Source organism: Bombus huntii, chromosome 9 (genome assembly GCF_024542735.1).
Source record: "Bombus huntii isolate Logan2020A chromosome 9, iyBomHunt1.1, whole genome shotgun sequence".
Lineage (NCBI taxonomy): Eukaryota > Metazoa > Arthropoda > Insecta > Hymenoptera > Apidae > Bombus > Bombus huntii.
Genome location: NC_066246.1, coordinates 16,647,092 through 16,667,635, shown reverse-complemented (window position 1 = coordinate 16,667,635; position 20,544 = coordinate 16,647,092). Strand labels below are relative to the sequence as shown.

Here is a 20,544-nt window from a genome sequence, read left to right as displayed (position 1 = left end):
TATTCTGTTAGACGAGATTGTAGACGATGGATAGTCAGAATTGTGGTCGATGAAATTTTATGCGAATTCTATGCTTTAGGAGAGAAGGATTTTATTCTTTGTGATATTTTGGTTCGTTGCACATTTCTATAAATTGATGAAAAATTATGTACATATCTCACTGCTTTAAACATTTCGTTGACGTTAATGTATAACATGAGAAACTATCTATCTAGCCAAAAAGTTAATGCTTGTCTATATCTAGAAAATACTAGTATCTGTAGAATATAAGCATGAATTAATAATAATTGTAAATGTGTATCTATAGAATATTTATTATTGCCTACGAATGATGAATTTTTTCATAATTAAATTCAGGGTAAGACGAATAAAGTAAAAATTAAAAACCGAATCTTTTACAATTACGAAGGCGAAAAGGTGAAAGTTCTTATAGATTTCGTTACACTTCGATCAAGAATGATTCATCGTGGAGGTCTTCCGGAAGTAACATACAATTATTATACGCATATTTCATTTCCTCCATGCTGTTGGTTTGTTCAGAAAGTTGCACTTTATACTCGTACGTGAGTTCATGCAATTTTAAGTACATATACGTTGACCTCTACCCATGAACTTTTTACGATTGCTTTATCAGTTCCATCTTATATGTATTTTGCTTTATCCGTGTAAGTATGTATATATACATTATTTTATTTTATTTTCAATATGTATTACTGTCCGTAGAGATGGTAATAACTGTTTATATAAGTAATAGGTCGTCCCAAAGAAACAAAATATCTAATGCTATCAGTCCCTTTTTCTTCTTTCTTTTTTCTTGGTTACCGCGTATTATTATGATTATTCTGTTCCTCTATTATCTTTTTGGATACTCTTTTCATTTGTCGTGCGAGATAATTCATAGTTTGCGTGTATCAACTGTGGATATAAGATGTTCCACAGTTTTGGTTATTTATCATTGGAAGAATAAAATATGACGTTTCTTTCAAATTTACTACTTTTTGTTAGAAAATTATGCTTGAGTTAGAAAACAAAGTTGATGTTGCATTTGATACTGTTGTCATTGCACTTGTTTACAACTGGTTACCTTTAAACTATAGAATATAAATAAAAATAAGGAATATTAAGAAGAAATTTTAAAGAACTCAAACACAAAAGTATCGCGTGAAATATAAGATAAAAATAAGTTATATTTCTAAGAAGAAATATATTTCACATAGCGCATGTGTTACGTTTAAAATTACATGTATATATTCTAATAAAATGATCCATACGTTAATTAACACGTAGAAAATTAACAGTTTCGACAATACAAATTTACGATACAAGTCTTATAGTATCAAAAAGTTGCTCCGCCTTTTATCCATCACGTGTCATAAATCCGGTCGATTCTCCAAAATGCTAACAATGGGAATAAAATAGGTACACTCGCCTAACAAGCCACCCTTCAGTGTATGATTGATCCCCTAAGTGGCATAGATGGAACCTTTTCGTGACCATTACAAATAGCTTGAAACTCATACAGAATATCTTGAAAAAAAAAGAAATTGCCACTTAATTCATATTCCTATTAAACCACGCTACAAACCAAAAATTCCAATCTCTGACAAAGTGTTTTTATACCCATTGGCTTTAAATTCATATTGTTATTCGTGCAACGAGATTATTAATTCCATTACCATTAACCACCATGAACGATTCTGGTTTAACAGTGGTAAGTTTCCGAGTGAAACACAATTCGTGGCGGACGACAGAAATATCTACAACTTGGTTACTCTTGAAAATGGAACATGCTCTTCGTGAAACTCAGTCGACGAAATACCCAAATGAAATTCTGCGGTTTGTTAGTCAGATTAATTGTTCTGCGTCTGTATCGCGTCCGGTGTGAACATCGAAACGAAGGGTGCATATCGGTGTATCTCGAGTTCGACAACTATCCGTATATTCGTAATTTAATTACGTCGAGAGCAGATAAACGAATTGTTTATGTTTGTACGCCATTCTTCATCGCAATATTAAGTTTTCTGCGAGTTTGCTAAACGCACACAGCGTTTCGTGCCACTTGAATTAATTGAATATTTCGCGGTTTAATTGGATTCTTGCTATACGTCCTCTATGTCCAAAGATAAGAGATTTTGTTGCTGCATTACGTTCAAAAATATTTTGATTTAAAGGAAATTTGATATCAAACACTCTTGTAGGATCTTATACTACGATTAATTTATTTACAACAAATGGATTGTACAGATGTTGATTAAACAGGAAACGATGGTTGTTTAACGCGAACTAATCACACTAACGTACTATAATTTAGACAACTAAATAATTAATTTGCAACTCTCGTCACCATGGATCCAGCGTTTTGTCTCACGCGGACCACACTCTCTCGACAACGCAGTTCGCATTCTCTGACTTTTCGACTGATACTGACTGTTAATTCGTCTTTCTCCCTTAGCATCCCTTTGTCCTTTTGTCTTAACCCCGCCACGCACGTGTTCTGCAACCGCTCGTAACTAGGGTTACGTAGGCCTTTTCCACGAAACTATTCGATCGAAGGACCGACGACACATTGATGGGTCTGTCAGCACTTCGGCTTTCTCGCGACATCGTTTATCTCTTAAGCCTTTTGTCCACGATGCTACACTCTTGATTTTGCTTTTCAAATTAAAAAAATTAAATGGGATTTTAACAGTTTCCTCTTTCTATGAAAGTGTATAATAACCATAGTATTCGGACTAGTCAACGGTCAGTGATAATCGAATCCGGGCAGTATTCTTCTCTCTCTCGAGAGAGGACCAAGAAAATTTACAAACGTTGAAATACGTTTTCGATAGTGCGAACAACGGTATTCGCGACGATATTCCACGATCTTCGTCGTTTGTTTCGCATTACGACGCCGTTAATTTCCACCGGGCGGCCGGTCGCTAGCGTCGTAAGTCTCCTAGAGATATTTATGTAACGCCAAACTGCTTCCAAGCACCTACATTTCTCACCTACTGTTTTTCGTGATTCATCCGCGAGACAATCTTATCAGTTTCTTTTCGTGCGCACGATGTCACGAAAAATTGTTGTTAACGATGATACAAATAATAACTGATAGACTATTGTTTTATTTATAATTGCTTTGAAGGTTTATATATGCAGAGTAGTTTGACAGGAGTAGAACGTTTAGCGTTTTTTAATTAAATAAGTGAACAGAGAAATATGTTTAAGATGAGAAATAGGTTGCTTCATGGTGTGAACGATGTGTAAAAATAATTTGTTGAAGTTATTTTGAAAATATGCTGAAGAACTAATGATTATATTTTATAATTTAGTTAGAGAAGTATAAACTATTTCAATTACATCAATATTATAGTAACATATTGTTTGTTTTCATAAGCTTTTTGCTTAGTGTAGTAAGTCTCTATTTTCCCCAATCAATTAAAAGGAGAACATAGTAATGTTCTATAAATACTGCAGCAACAAAATGAAACTGCATTTTGAAAATTTAGATGTCATTATTAAAATATTACTCGTAACACCTCATTTCCAGCGTGTATTAATATTACATTCTAATTATAATAATCAATGCATCAATTCAATACATTTTGCATCGTAATCATATATCATTTCTATATCCCAAAAAAACATATAAAACAGTAAACGAGTAATAATACAATATCAACATAACGTATATAAATTAATATCAAGTCAAATATGCATTAACTAAAAAATCGATTAAAAAATATCGAAGCTAGGGAGACTTAAAGGAAATATATTCTTTTAGATCTTTTTCCTCCTAATCACTTTAAGTTATTACCTCATCTTTCATAACGGAATTTCATCAGCGATCTCAACAGAACGAATGGAATGAAAAGACAGGAAAATCGAGCTGATCTTCGAAACGGCCATCACGAGGAAAATTACTCTTACCAATGGAATAAACTTCCATTGGCGAATAAAAGATCTCGTCGGTAGTTGTTATTAGCCGAATGTTTCTGGACTATTTCCAACTCGGGATCAGTTTCGTTTGCGAGCCCGGACTTCTTGTTTCATTGGGGACCTGCTATCGGACCGTGACCTCCTCAACAAGTAATTATCTCAACTTTCCACCCCTCGATGTCTCCTTCTCTATTCATCACCCTTCAATCGGCTTGGCCTCTACGTGCATCGCATTATTACGGAAAATCCAAGGAAACCGCGGAATGTTCAACAGAATGATATTGCGTGGAAGAATTTAACAAGGCCGATATGTTTCCCAGAACATCTTCTACCTCGCTGACTCCGTCTGAGAGGAAAGGTTAGCTCATTACCGTGGAAAATGGAGATCCTCCGGTAGAATTATTTAATATTTTCCTTTTACTTCCTGCGTCGTTAGCGGAATCTTTTCTAATTTGCAATTAGTTTTATTTGTCTGATATCTCATTGGATATTAAGTACAGGGTTTGGGAACCACCCTGTCATTTGTTATTCGTTTTATATTATAAGGAAATATTGCGCGTTCTATTCATTAGGGTTTTATTATTGTTTCGCTTCGTTGATACTTTAGATGAATACCATTATATTATTCCTTTGAATATATTAATTATATGTACTAACGATATTTATTTTATGTACACATATTTTTATTACCTCGTGTTCTTAAATACCTACAATACAATTTCAAAGATTTTCCATAATTATGAAATGAATCTGTGATATGGTCTTGACGTTTTTAGCTCTCAAAGAGCCTTGAATTTCGATGACGTAACTCCCATGATTCTTCCTTCAACTTACCCATTTCAATAGCAGAACCTTCGTGGTGCTCATTGAAAGGACTAAACGCTCGTTAGTAGCGAAATTCCAGTATTATTGGAGAAATATACTTGCATTAATTTTGAACATACCCAAGACATCTCCGTGTTATAAAAATACCAAGAGGGCTCTGTCTTTCCTACAAAAAGCGTTTCTTACATTTATTTCCGTATATCTCGACCCACGCTATTAACTAACGTTAAACCCTATTTACCATTCTGAATTATATGATAAGATATTACAATAAGTTATTATTAATAACAAAGCCATACTGCTCATTCTCTCAGCTACCATACTAAACGATCCTGTTTCGAATAAGAATCTTTATTTACTTATTTACTAGTCGTTCATATCTGTTTCTAAATTACTGTAGTAAATATAAGCTACTGTAAGCATCCCGGAATCATTGAAAGCATTCTGACATTGTCAAGAAAGTCAGACCTTCGAAAATTCATTCAAAGTTACACCGTAGAAGATAAATGAGCCATGATGTTCGAAGCTTGTGTTGGAAGTCGGAACAATTTTGTAGCGAAACACAGTCAAAATTGGCGCACTCTACGAGGAACCATCCTGCTGGTGGAACACAAATAAGGGACGTACAATTCTGAAATGGAATACCGGCTGAGAAAGTATACGCGCTTGTTTAGCAGAGCATAAAATAATTTGTATCCGAGTAGGGGCTGAGGGCAGGTTACGTCTGACAAACAGCTGGATTGTTGTCAAAAAATAATAAAATAAGATACATTAGTACCTTCTTAATTTTCTTTAAGAGTATGGCTTTTAATTTGAAATTTTGATCACGTTATATTTTTATATTTCTCTTTCCATAGATATTTAATTTTTCTATTAGATATTCATTATCAGTGTCTATTTTTCATATCCTGATTTAATCTTTTAATAATGTTACTGATATTCTGTAATATCTATTCTCTCTGGTTTCTCCAAACTCAAAGTTAAACTTAAACTTAAATTAAGGAATGTTAAGTGTATGAAATTCTATTACAACTCACGATCTAGAATGCCAGCCATCTCCTCTCTTCACTTCAATTTCATTCACCTACTTGCGAAAAATTAAATCGAGTTTAAATGTATCGTTTCCGTCTCCATTTTCTCAAATTGGGTCAAATCCACGAATTCTGAACAAATAGTTCATGAAAAGGGGAAGAAAAGATTCTAATTTATCGTGTTCCACGTAGCGTACTAACACGAGGGTGAATTTAAACGTGAATTCCAGTCAGCATGTTCGCGAAAACATCAGAAACGTTCATAAGTGAGGTAAATTGCCGGTGTTGAGCGAGGTTTAAGCTTCTACGAGGAATACAACTTAATTGCAGCTTCTTAAAAGCACCGTTTACCAAGATATTCGTGTTCACCCACGACAGAAGAAAAAGAAAGGAACACGTACGTTCTTCCAGATGGTTCTAATTCCCCTCATCAAACTGGCAACGTAAGCATTTCAACACAATCCTTAAACGTTCTAAAACCTACTTTCGGTAGTCTAAGCTTGATGCTGTTCGTAAAACAGGTAAAAATATCCAACGTAAGAAACGAATTTTAATATCAGCGTAATTGTCATTCGTACGAACTGTTCCTGATTTTAACGAAGGTTGAAACTGAACATATTCTGTATGGTTATGTTATGGTGATTAACTTTAGTGTTTTGCAATTGTTTGAGACTAATTTGTGTAGTGCATTATTTTGGAAATGATTTAAAAACTGGCGATTTTATTTGTAATACCAAAAATAAGTTTAATATGTAGATAAGTATATTTGAGACTATAAATTAATGTTATTTTTAAATGATGCTGTATATAATATTTGTTAATCTGCAATATTTAACAAATTTTTAATGCTTTATTATTCATACTGTTTTAGTTTTAAATAGTTCGTGTAGTGAAAATCATATTGAATAGGATACTTTTAGTTTCAATAGATAACACAAATCGATTGTACTTTAAACTATTTCAATATCGTATTGAGAAACTTAGAAAAATATTGAATATTGAATAAAAATACTGATATTAACCGCATTGTCTGAAATCCATATGTTAGCCATAAAATTATATTAGTAATGTTGATGTCTTATTTCGTTCATTTTATCGTTTTTTACCAATATCCACAGAATTACCAATGTATTAATATAATTCTTTTAATTGATCTGGGATATGTCACAATCATTATTCAGTATAATTATTTGAAATGACAAAAATGGTAGCATGTCATCGCAACATTACCAATATAAATCTTCTTCGTTTGACTTTGAAAACACCAGATGAATTACGTGAATAAATGAACGCAAAACATGACTTTCGAAAACAGAAACTAAAAGTCAAATACGAGCTACGTAAACAAACTAGCGTACTTAACTTCAGACGATATTGCTATCTATGAAAAAGCAAAACAGCGCTTTTCGTTTAGACGTCGAACGAAAAATAAGTAGTACGAACAAATTTTTCTTCCATCAGACTCCATAAGCAAATCTCTGAAACTTCAAAGATCAACAAATTTTTATTCAAACAAACAATAAATTACTCTCTTCCGTAGCGGAAAGAAGGCTGGTTAAACATTGAAAGATCGGGACAGAATTTCTCGCTCTAATCAGATACGGAACGAAAAGTAAGTAGTACGAACAAGAAATTCATCGGACTCCAAATTTCATAGATCAAGAAATTTTTACTCGAAACTTCCAATAATAAATAAAATTCTTCGAATGACCAAACAAGCAGTAAATTACTTTTTTTTCGTGACGCAAAGGAGGCTGGTCAAAGACCAAAAGAAGTCTTTTCAGGCCTTAAGCGTATTAGGGGATAGCGAACGTCTCGCCAAAGAGGCGTATAAAAAATGTCTTCGAAGCTGGAAATCGGATTTTCTAAAGGTCACAAGATCAAAGTGGCGGGCTTCGTGTGCTTTCGTCGTATGCCAGCCACGAAATTTTCCAGCTGGACTTTTATCGAATTTCGTCGGTATCGTGACCGGTCTTACAACGGGAAAAGTTATCAGCAAAAAGGAAACGGGAGTCCTTTACGTAGAGGTATCTGCCGTGATTTTGAACATCCTCCAGGACCATCGTACATACGTGCCCCACACATGCGCGTACAGTTTTTTGTGTGCAAGGCACACGTAATGGCGATATGATGTTTTAAGGGATATAGGTCAAGGATTCGTCGGATCCTTCATGCGAAGGCTCCGAGTCGGTTGTTCTATATCGAAAGTTAACCTAAATTTTCACCAGGTCTCCCGTCTTTTGTCCACCATAGAAATCCTGCTTATAAACGAAAAGCTTATTTCCAGGTCTTAGTCGCTAATCCACTTTTTCAAACGGGACAGATTATGATTCACCCAGTTTCGCGTTACGTTCGAACTTATTACGGATTCAACTACTTTACGATGTAACGAGGGTAGAAACAACGATACCGAACGATGAAATAGATTTTGTACATAATTTCTTTTTTTTATTTTAGGTTCTGTAAAATGTTTATTTCCGAGATTTGTCTCTTGTTCTATTATTTGTTGAAATCTCTTTCTATTCCGTTAGTTATGCTTTGAATTTAAATAAAATGGGAAGGAATTCTACAATATAATATACCTATATACAATCGTTCTAATATAGTGTTATAGGGAACTAGATGCCCTGATCACGAAAATGAATAAAAGTAGAATATTTAGTTAGGTGAAGAGTAGAATTTTATTAACGTAACGACTACTTCAAATAAAGGTCAGATCTGTTATCGAGTAATCTTCATATTTCCTTGCCAGAAAGTGATCAGGTAACATAAATAACAAAGAACTACCACTTTTCATGATTAACTGAAACAATCATGTTTTAAAAATAAAGTTTTATTCGTGTTCAAAGAACGATAAAAGAATACTAAAATTAATTCCTAGTTTGATCAATTGAACGGGCGAATTTCTTTGTTCCGTGTTCTGAAATTTTAATACGCAGAAAGCATTTTGCCTCTCTTCGTTTCGGTGTATCGATTGAACGTCTTTTCTATTTCCATCGTCGAAGAACAGAGAAGGTTGTATTTATCGATAAGCGAATTAATTTACATAATGTCGACCTTCAGGTTCTCGAGATACACAGCTTCGTTTCTGCATGAAAGAATTCGACGTAATCGTCGCGTGTCCTGCAATTTGCGGACCCATTCTGTGAATTCCTCCCTGTTTATTACTAGAATTTGTTTGGGATGATAACAATCTATAGGTTTTAAGCTCGTAACTTGGAACTTTCAATGTTTGTTTATTCAACAATCATGACTCTGATGATGTATCAACATTTTCTTGTCCTCGTCCTTCATTGGCCGTTGAATACACATATGTGTGAATTTATATTAAATAAATTTTTGAATAATTACATTTCTATATTTAAATTTCCGTGGTATACAAATTATTCAAAATTGTTAGGCAATTATTAATTTCAGTTGGAGATAAAAATATTCGAACGTGCTGTATAAATAAAATAAATATAAATAAAATCTAAGCTTAATAAAATGTTCAATGCAGCTATGATTTTTATGCTCTGTATTTTAAATAAATGTAGTACTAAAAAAATGCATTGTATTATATTATCACATAGCTTTCACAAGGCAAAAATGCAATAACTTTTTATTCATTAAATATCCTCCTTCGCGCGATAAATAAAAAAATAGAAAAGCTTCGTTTCTTACACAACTCCTTCATAACAAGAATCTGTCTTTCCATTCGTTTGCTCTCTTCTCATTAAATCGATAATTCAAATTAATTAAATTATACCGTGATTAAAACGCTGCGATAAACTGAGATAAAACAAAATTAGTTCACGATTCGCATTCCAATAACGTTCGCCCTCATTTATCATTGAGACGGAAGTGAAATCGCGGCCAGTCTATCAAAAGAAAAAAAGCGTCAACCATTATTTCACCGGCTTTCCAATCGATCAGATTCCGACGGCGCATGCATCGATGGCTCGCTATCGTCGGTTTAACACGCGATTAAAAATCGTTATCCAGCATATGAATTAATTTACATAACGCAGCGCCCCGATTTGGCGACGTTTCGGAATAAATTTACAAAGCTATATGAAATTATGTAAATATCTGAGCAATTCCATTCCTTCTACCGACGGGAATAGTGTTTGTTTCGAGCTCTCCCCCTCTTTCCTCTTTTTTCGACAACTACTTTTCTCTCACTCCTACCCCCTTTTTCCCTGTCTTTTTCTCTATCTATCACGCTGTGCCGCTCTTTCTCTTCCTTTTCTCTATTCTTTTCACTGTTTCTCTGCAATTCTTCGCCCTTTCTTCTATCAATCTCGAACCGCGAATAACAATATCGGAGCCACAACTACATTGTTGCTAATGTTTCTTTTCAGAATCGAGTTATGTAAATTCTGCAACATACATATCGGCCGTTAGAACCGTCACTGTTAATATACTCGGTGTGAGTATACACCAGCTTGGTGTGAGTATCGCCGTTTTGTGATTTCGTTTTGTCTCGTCTATCAAGTGAACATGATGTTGCGTATGTTACGTTTTAAACGAGCGTCGTCGTGCGCGCGCGCGCGCGCGCAAGGTGTGCGCGTTTCGAGACCGCTTTTCACGATCGATGTTCAAGCTGACGATCTTTCGAGGCTTCTACAGAGAGTGCTTTTCAAACTGTCGTTCGTTATCTCCATTGCATTTCTATTCGTTGCGAGAGTGAATTGATTATACATGGTTACATATTAACATGCAGGATGGAATCATTTCTTTATTATGCTTCTGTGAGTTTCTGTTGGTCGATTCACCAGCTTTTGATTATTTTTTGTGGTACAAAACGATTTTATGTTATGTCAACGACTACAAACATTTTCCTTTTATAAATAGTATTGATGGTGACGTTATTTTGAAGTTTCAGGATGTATTCTCATAACTTTGTTGCGTTTGATCCTTAAATGACGTTATTGAGTCATAGATGACAGAGAATAGTTAAATTTAAGCAGGTTACCTAATTTTGGATAAAAGTAATATTGATAATTTTTAATTATTACATATAACTTAATTAATATCTGATAACCTAATTAATATCTATATAAAATGAAACTAAGTAGCCTAGTTGAGATCTAATTTGAACTATTATGATCATTTATGACTTAAACATACAAGATAAGAGAATATGACGATTTTGTAGATTTTGGAAAACTTTTTCTCATATTTTAGACGAAATTATTTCGAAATTTGGGCTATAATGATTTTAAGTTCTGCAATAATTTATATTTCACAATTTGGGACGTTTGGAATAGCTATTCACTAATACATTTATTAAGTATGGTGAAGTGCTCGACCATTCATTACGTGTATGGTACATTCTTCACTCTCGAAACGAGTAGAATAAATCTTGCTACTAATTTTGAAACCCCCTGTATGTGTCCTTAACATGCTCAGTGTTTTGCAAACATGAATTTTGGAGCTTCGTTTAAACTTTCATATTTGAAATAATAAATATTGATTTGAAACATTGGTTTATTCGTTAATGTTTATTTCGTGAATGGATCGTGAATACATTTCGAAATTGAAAAATTTTCTGACTATTATACGAAAACTATTAATTCAGTGACACTGAACGTGCTAAAGATAGAAAGTTTAATATTGTAAATTGGTTCTAACGTATTATTATTCGAAGATATTAAACTTAAATACTCACAGTTCCAATAAGTTTGTCTTCTTTTCGAATTTATTTTATTATTATTACTGTCGATAAGTAAAAAATTTTTCTGTGTAAATCTTTCTATAGAGTAAAAAATAACGATTTCAAGTTATTCATTTTTTATCACGAATTTTTCAAGTAATTTAAAAGATATCTTATTAACCTTCTCATTTGTCTAATTTCAATATTCTCTTTTTACAGTGAACTTAATGGAAGAACTAACAATAAGATATATAAAATGTTCAATTGCTATCATTTTAACCGTATCACTTTTAATTGATTATTCAGCAAATTTTTTCATTCCATTTTATTAAAAAAAAAATTTCATTCAAATCTATTATGGATCCACACAGCATATTCGCGAGAAATGCTTCAAAGAAAGTTTTGCTTGATGAAAGCTTGTGTGTTGCACTGCTGATTGCCGAGATATAGGCTATGGAAACACATGTCTGCGTGATGCGAAAATATCTCGATATACATATAACACAGAATACCGCAGTTTATATTATTCTGATATTTACGTAAATATTAATAATCTCGAAGAGACTAACTTGCGCCAATGAAACGTTTCCAGCGACGAAGGTGAGAAATGTTCCTTTGGCCCTCTACACATTATCACGTTCGGGATATTGTGCAGGGAGTTAAAAAACGGGAGTTCAGAAATTTGCAGATTTCGAGTGCTCGATGAGCTAAGCAAAGCTGATTTATCGTCAGCCGACTGTTTTATATAAAAATCATTCACGCAACTTTATTATTTATTATACTCATAATTACCTTGAATTTCAGAATTGTAAGTTGTCGTTTTCTGTTGTTTACCTTTCCATATCATCAGAATCGAAGAAAAAGTTCTGAAATAAAAGAAACATAATTTTTATTATTATCCAACCAAGAACTGACAAGTTGCGTTGAAACAGTTAATCTGAAAATGTTTAATGTCAATAACAATTTCTTGCCCAGGGACATCGAATATTAGAAGCCATCAATTTCCGAAATCACCTTTTTTAAATCTCTGCACTTATTGCTTCTAACTTGTGTGCTATTTTATTATTGTTGACCGACTCGCACGAATGTTTCTCACGTATGCGTCTTTGAGAAAGAATCTTAATTATTAAAGTCATTTACATATAATATAACAAGTATATTAGCGTACACATCGAAGCATCGTCTATTTTAAATCGATCGAAGAAGATAAAAAAGCTAGACTACGATCGATTCGTAAACTCGTGTAAGCTTACCTGTACGTTTCCCAAGTTTTTGGAAACACAATTCGATGGACCAGTCGCATTTTGTTTTATGTGTGCGTTCGTGTACCGTGCCAAGATCTCTTCGAGTTATCGATACGATTTGTTTTTCAGCTACTTCCATCGACATTGCCAAAAATCGTCCGACTTGCGACTATGGTGTCGTCGGTAAGCAATTCGGGATATAGTTTCAAGCTGACTATTTCGTTCCAGTGTACACGACACGCGTGTACACTTCGAGATTTTATTCTTTCTTTTCCTTCAATTTCTACAATGTTTCATCTTCTCGTCTTCTGTTCGTTTCTACGTGTTGCATGAATACACGAGGATGAAACGCTGGGCACAATATCAAGCACGGATAACTCGTATGGAAATTGCTCGAAACTTGTTAATTGTAGCAGCCAGTTTTCTTGTAGAAAAAGAAGTAGCAGGAGCATAAAGCTACACATAGATAAATTAGACTTTTATTAGAAATTTATATATTATAATTAATTTGTTAGTGTGGAGTATAATTGACTAAATGATAAGGTACAGAGATAGACGATGCAGAATGCCAAAGGCGATTAAACCAATTTATATAACGTATAAATCACAACGAAATGCGACTACAATGAAATAACGAAAAAGTATGGATGCAAAGAGAATTCAAGTAAAAGTATACAAACACGTTAGCAAAATTTAAAGAAACGTGAATACGAGAAATAAAGCTTAGAGCTAATCAACAGTTGACAAGGGAAACAAATGCAACTCATACTATGTGAAGCTTACGAGTGAGTTAGAGTACTGGAACTGCGAGGCACGCGGATAAGGCCAGCAATATTCGACTATGCAAATCGTAAGAAAAGTTGCAGTCAGTTGGTAAACGCGCGGTCGAAAAATTTTGCTAAGTATACTTTGTGGGGCACGCTGGTGATGCAAAAGTGACAATGCTGCACGTCTGACAAAGATAATTCGGAGCGCCCTTTTCGCTTTGACGTTTGACAAAACAACTCGCGATCGACGTAAACACGGTCAAACCTGTGTGCGTATGCTAGAGTTTAGGTACCACAAGACCACTGTCTTAGCAGAAAACGGCCTAGGCTCGAGCCCGCCGACGCTCAATGGGCGACAAAAGTGTCGTTTGTTGACATACCGTGCTAAAAATAGAACTACCGGTACCTACATGTCGATGAGTCATCGGTTTACGAAAATAACTCCGAGCATTATTCTATATTTAAATTACGTGAATTAGATGATGCCCCAAGGTTAAGAATACAATTTCTGCAACACTTAGGTATTTGTGGATGTTTCTTTTGACTACTTACAACATCTTGACAATATATGTAGCTGTTTACCATTGTTAACCCCTTCCCGTGCCATTTAGTTGGACGAAACTCGAGCCCAAGCGGTAGACATCGACGAGCGCTGAACAGACCAGACTGATGCTCGTAAACAATCGCAATACGAACCGAAATGTAGAAACTAACATTCAGTCACGATCGTAACGGGGCAACAAAACAATCCGCGAGCTCGGTTGTTATGTTTACGTTTGACCCAAGTATCTGGTCGCGAGTCAGACTCGCGATATTTACGTTTGGCCCAAGTATCTGGTCGCGAGTCAGACTCGCGATGTTTACGTTTGGCCCAAGTATCTGGTCGCGAGTCAGACTCGCGATATTTATGTTCGGGCCAAAATCTTCATCGCGAGTCTGACTCGATAAAGTACGGGAAGGGGTTAGATATCTGTGGTTCAGAGTTGAAATCTTTTTCTTTTTAAAACTTTGACTTACATTTTTGTTATGAAAAATTCTGTATCTTAGAACATTAATCAAGGTATTCAGCAAATAAAAGTAATAGTAAAATAATATACACTTCAGTAAACAATATATATTATTCCTAAATATTAAATGGTTTAGCGTAAAAAGTTATACACATAACGATTTTCTAAAATTTTTACTATCCGACTGCGAAAAAAGGAAGAAGAATGTGAAGCGAAGGTTATAGTCGAACGTAACAAGTTTCGAACATTTTCCGTAGCACACACATACACAACAGTTTCGCAGGAAACGTCGAGTTCGTTCATTAATGCGGGGCCAAAAAGTAGATGTTAACACTAACAACTCCTATACTCTCTAAGCGCGACCTATTTTGATGCTGAATTTCACTTTTTCGAGCATTTACAGTGCATACATACATACATGTATATATACATACATATATATATATACACAGACACATACAAAAGCTTTTTGAAAATTGTAATCGTTTAACAACCGAAGCTATATTACGAAAGAATCACACATTTCCATTTTTGTACTAAAAAAAGAAAAAAACAAAAAGAAAAAAACGCGTTAAAAAATATTCGGAAATAAAAATTTAATCAAGAACGATCTTGATTACGATTTGCACTTCTTGTTATAAAGATAAAATCCATTTTAACGATTGCGCTTGTATTTTTCGCTGTGTGCTTTGCATCGTTGCACGTGCAAACATCAAGAAATCAAATTAAATCCGATTGAAATCCGGAGAACGGAAATCGAGGAAGAGAGAGAAAGAGATCTGCAATTTGCGTACTTTTCTTTAGGCAGATCGGTCTTTCGAGCAAAGATTCGACGCTACAGACGCGGCTGCGACGCAATCGAGGATGAAAGATCGTCGTTTGCGATTTTCATCGACGCGCTTGTGCACGGAAATCGAGACACGAGATCGTCGTATGGACGACGTGATGGCGCGCGCGAATTGCCGGAAGTTATAGTCTCGCGATGCAGAGCTGCAGCTGGAACGCATGGAGCACTGAGAAGATCCGGGCTCCACGGTAAAAGTTCTCGCGGAAGTTAGAAATGCAAATTCCTGGTAACCGCGCTGAAGCGGAATCCCGTTTTTAAGGGTGAGAGGAGGAGAAGGAGAAAGAATTTCTTGGAGTCTCTCAGCGAGCTAGACTCGTATCGATGAACGGCGTACATTATGCTTGAATGAATGTATGTAACTATGGTGTATCATTGAATGTAATAAAAGAATTGTACAGAGATATTCGTGTCAAGATCTGTTGAATCCAAAATGATCTGCTTTAACACTAGAATTACCAAATCTCATTTAATAAAAGGAGAAAGATTATGTAGGTTTTGGAAAAGTACTCAAGCGCTCTTTAGCAAAATTTCTATTGACTTATAAATATGATATATTTGACTTATCAAATAGGTACATAGGTTTGTTTTTATCGTATCATTCTATAATTATGTATTAATGTTAATAGATTAATAGATTAATAGATTTACAAGTCAGGAATTCTGGTGTTAATGTTACGATACCTGTATTAAAGCCCAGTAAGTATTTTAGAATTTATTTATATTATTATTATATTTATTATTGTATATTATACTTATAATCATTCATTGACCTGTTTAATAATATTTTTACGTTTCTTTGAATATTTAGTCGATTCCTTCGAAAAATGGAAGTTTGGTAATGAAATATTCAGCGGGTAGATACGCAGCAGAATATCGAGAATTATATTGTTTACTAAGATTTTGATATATGATATTTATCATTTTTACCAATTTCAACAGCATCTATTTTAACAATGGTATGTATATAAAGTGTTCAGGATTCTTTTTTATATTTTTTACTTCTTCTCTGAAATATTGTTACTGGTATAAATGACCAGGTATTGCACGTAAAATTTTGAATCATTGTCAACTTTATTGAAATCACGGGAATTTGCATGTAATTTTTACATACTTTTACATATTTTATTGCTATCATATTTTTGCAGTTATATTGTCTTTTTTCACTGTAGAATTATCTGCTACTATACACCTAGGTTTATTCAAATATTTAAATCTTTAAACTTAGACCAATTTTCAGTTCCATTCCTGTTCAGACTACGTTGACTTTTACGAGTATTACATTTTTGCCATACATTGAAATATATTACTGTCCATTGTACGTAATTTTCTTACGTATTCAAGTTATTACATACATTATAAAAACTTGTCTTTTGTAAAAACATTTAGACATCTTAATTTGGTAACATTACATTTTATTCAGAACAATACATATGTTACCTTTTGCATAAACTCGGTCATTTTTATGCTTGCCTGCTATAACCATAATTGTATTATCTATAACTTACTATACTACACATATATCTAATACTTAGAGTCTCCTAATACAATTTCTGAAGCAACTTCAACGATCTACTTATGCTAAGCCCTGCATAATCCGAACTTCACTAATCAATATCTATTATTTATTCCTTTCTAACTACACTTTTATCATAACTATAGTCCGTTTCCAGACTAAACCTATAACTTTACATCATTTTCATTCTCCTCAAACAATCATCGAACTCCAATTCAATCAAACATCAAATTACTTAGATCTATTTCTATATTTACAGTCCAAACTTTATCAATCATTATCTATCTATTATATCTAAACTTCAGATTTCTAGGCAATTTATGGTAAATTTGAAAATGCAACATACATACAGAATGTATATACTGAAGTAAGAAATTTTAAGTATATAAAATATCGAAAGTAAAGCACTGGTTATAATTTCTATCGAATAAAACGAATCCTTTATCTATCAAAAATATTTCTTTATATTGTATTTATATTATTACTTAAGAAGTTGCTTTATGCTACATAAAAATATAATTCTACTCAGTCTACTTACAATTGTATCTCACCTGCAGATTATATCTACAATGTTATTTCTATTCTTCTTAAAAAATTAACTTGTTTAACTAAGCCATTCTACATACACGATCCGAATCGATTTATAATTGGAACATCAGTTAAGCAGAACAGGGTGCATCGATCGAAACCGAGGTTCGAGGCGGCCGTTATCGCCAATTCTTCCAGTGTGGAATAAAAATCGGTCGCTTGCAGGCTCGCGTGGCCGCGCTGATAGGAGCGTGTACGCGCGCTGCCCCAGCTGATATGACGGAAAAGGGAGACACCTATTGTTCCGTCTTTTGTCCGCGAGATTTCGCGAGTCTTTTGTCCCGCGAATTGCACCCTTATTGTTTTCAGGAAACGGGGGAAACCATTTGCGCCCTTATCGATGACGATTTACCCATCCCACCAACCCATTATACCTATAGTAATTATACCAGAGTTATTTAATATATTCCTAATATATTCCCATTATATTGTCCTAAGTTAAGTCGCTGGAGAGAGGAAGTCGTTTTCCTTCGAGTCAACGTATTCATTTGCATGTCCACGTGGATATAACGGCACGGTGGATCTGTGTACTTAAATTAGAATAAAAATGGAATATGCTAGAGTCCGAAGAGTGGATTGGAGTTTATGAATGTAAAAATTATAAGTGATTTTATTTAAAAACAGACAGGACTTGGATAATTGAAATTGAATAAGATTATTTCTGAATGAAAAAGAAATATTGAAATACATAATATAGATATATTAATAAGAACTTGAACTACTATTGCTAAAAATCCATTGAAAGTAAAATAAATAATCCTATAAGTCATCGATAAAAGTACATGCATTGTAATTAATGCTTCTTGATCGGAGAATCAGTGATAAACATTCTAAAATATCTCTAACATGGAACAGCTGGAATTGTGGATCTCCAGCATAATATCATGTATTCTCGAAAACCTTAGTCTTACCCTCCATTTCCATTTCCTTCTCCTGTTCCACTCCAAAAGTTCTCTTTAACCTTCTCCTTCTAAAAGTATCAACCCCAAGGTAACATCTGATCCCTTCAGCTGTTCGTTTTGTATCTTCACGATTTCTATATATATACCACAGTTATTGCCTCTTGTATTTTAAACTTCCCCCATTTGAAAATACCCAAGGACCCGGTCTTTGTCTTGCATATTTTGGGTCGCGGCAACCGATAAGTCGCACTTGTTCTATTTCGATTCGGACGCCGGTACCCAACTCGAAACACGTTGTTGAAGCGCGAGAAAAAAGCCTGCGTACTGCTGAACAATTTTATCAGCGGTAGGTCAACCTTATCTTATATTTATGAGAAATTTCGGGCTGCCGGAAAAAAGGATATAAAATTAATTGTAAGACCTGGACAAAAGTTAATATTGTAGGAATAACGGAGCGGATGACTGTCACGGGAAGTTGAACTATTAATTTATTCCATTAGCTTACACTCCCTGGCGAAGACTCTCTTGTCTTCACACACACACACACACACACACACACACACACACACACACACACACACACACACACACACACACACACACACACACACACACACACGCACGCACATCCCTTTTGGCCTAAGCCTACATGCCCCACAAGGATTGTACGTGGCCACCAGCCCCTCATCGTCTGCTAACGATTAAAAATAAACAGAAAACTATCGGCAGTCAGTTCCACCGATAACTCTGTTTCCTTAATGTATTTATAATGTAACCCTTATCCTAACTTATACACTGACGCTATAATATATTGTTGGAGACTTTACAAAAGCGAACTGCTTAAGTTGAATAAAACATCTGAAGATATCAGCATGCAGAATAGTAAGTTTTACTGTACATGGTGTCTTGTAATGGAGTAGAGTATATATACTCGTAAGTAGAAAGTTATTTTGTTTAAGGGGTTACATTTTTATGCATTAATGCGTCTTTTAGCGTCTTTAAAACAACACCGAACGAACTTTTTAATCGTTATCCGTTACATTTTGAAACTATACACATTTCTCTTAATTGTCTGCTTGCATTTTGAATAGCAGTAGGAATAGTTTAGACGTACAATTTAAGTGGGACATTTTATGTATTGGGATGTTTGAAAGTTATATTCGTTTATGTATTTGAAAGAAGAAATCGGTTTTTTCTTCAATAAGATTTTCATTCATTAACACTGTCTTTTAACTTATCGCGTTTTAACTTACTTCCTCGTTATAGAATTCTTCACATTTATTATTGAAATATTAAAAAATATATAGTATTACCAAGTAAAAGAATTTTTTACAAATGATAAGAATATGCAGGGTGTTTCGCTTAACCTGACCATGTTAAGCATCTCGGTTATTTTTTATGATAGGCAAAAATATCAAGGGAAGCATATATTCGGTCCGAAGGAGTAAATGTGGTGATAGATAAAAAATTTTTCTCAAGGTTACTTTTTTCAAGATTTCAATGTCATCGAAATATTTTTAAACAGGACAAACCTATTTTCATCGTAACAGTCTTATAGCTGATAAAAAACAAATTCAACGATGTGCAACATGTTGACCTTCGCATAATCTGCAACGAGAAAATCATGTTTGTATGGAGAGAAGGTAAAGGTAAGATTCATATGTTTCAATGCAAAATATTTATGTCAGAAGGTGCGTAAAAAAGAGGAAAAAGAAAAAGATTCTTCGAATCTCTCAAACATTTACATTTTCCCAACAGACACATACATTATCTGAAAATATCTTATTTTGCTTAATAAAATTCCTATTCCTATCTTCTATTGCTTTGAAACCAGAATTTAATCCAATTATATGAACCATCCTGTAGAATTAAGGTTCTTGCGTTTCGTAGAAATCCAGAAAGCTGGTCGTAAACGTAACAGGTAAAATATAGTGACGGAACTTTCCGATCAACCTTATAATTCTTCGTTTTCTCTGCAGAGTAAGACGGAGGATTGGATCGAAATACGGAAGGGTGGAATTAAAACGGGACAGTCGGGGTTTATTTTTAGTTAGAAACGCTCGACGAAATTGGCAGTCTACACTTTCACCGATCGCGATTAAATATTGAACATAGCCGTGGGAAAGGCACGGGGTGAGAAGGAGAGAGCTTATTTCGTAGAGTACCGTCGGCATCCAAGCCGAACAGCAAAAGGCAGGTTATTTATAGGCGAAAAGTGTTTATAAAAGAGGAATCTGTTTATAAAATCTGTCGTCCGATGG

The 20,544-nt window shown here is 34.3% G+C and overlaps 1 protein-coding gene and 1 long non-coding RNA gene across 6 annotated transcripts in view; one reads left to right on the top strand and one right to left on the bottom strand.

Moving 5' to 3' along the window:
* The window catches only part of LOC126869708 (protein tipE), a 112,738-nt gene that overhangs the window by 35,505 nt on the left and 56,689 nt on the right, over positions 1 to 20,544 (top strand). Inside the window, exons 3-4 of one of the 5 annotated variants that reach the window (XR_007690977.1) lie at positions 10,121 to 12,842; positions 15,238 to 15,677. The exons of 3 other annotated variants lie outside the window; for them this stretch is intronic. Coding sequence is in view for 1 of the 2 variants with exons in the window: in XM_050626587.1 (XP_050482544.1) it covers positions 10,121 to 10,163 (43 nt within the window). In the remaining variant the exon portion in view is untranslated. Of the gene's footprint in view, positions 1 to 10,120; positions 14,257 to 15,237; positions 15,678 to 20,544 lie in introns of those variants that run through there. One more of the 5 variants, XM_050626587.1, reaches the window with a different exon arrangement.
* LOC126869713 (uncharacterized) lies at positions 11,747 to 15,240 on the bottom strand. Its single transcript, XR_007690979.1, has 2 exons — positions 14,119 to 15,240; positions 11,747 to 14,078 (listed from the first exon to the last, which is right to left on the bottom strand). It is a non-coding gene; the product is annotated as an uncharacterized LOC126869713 (long non-coding RNA).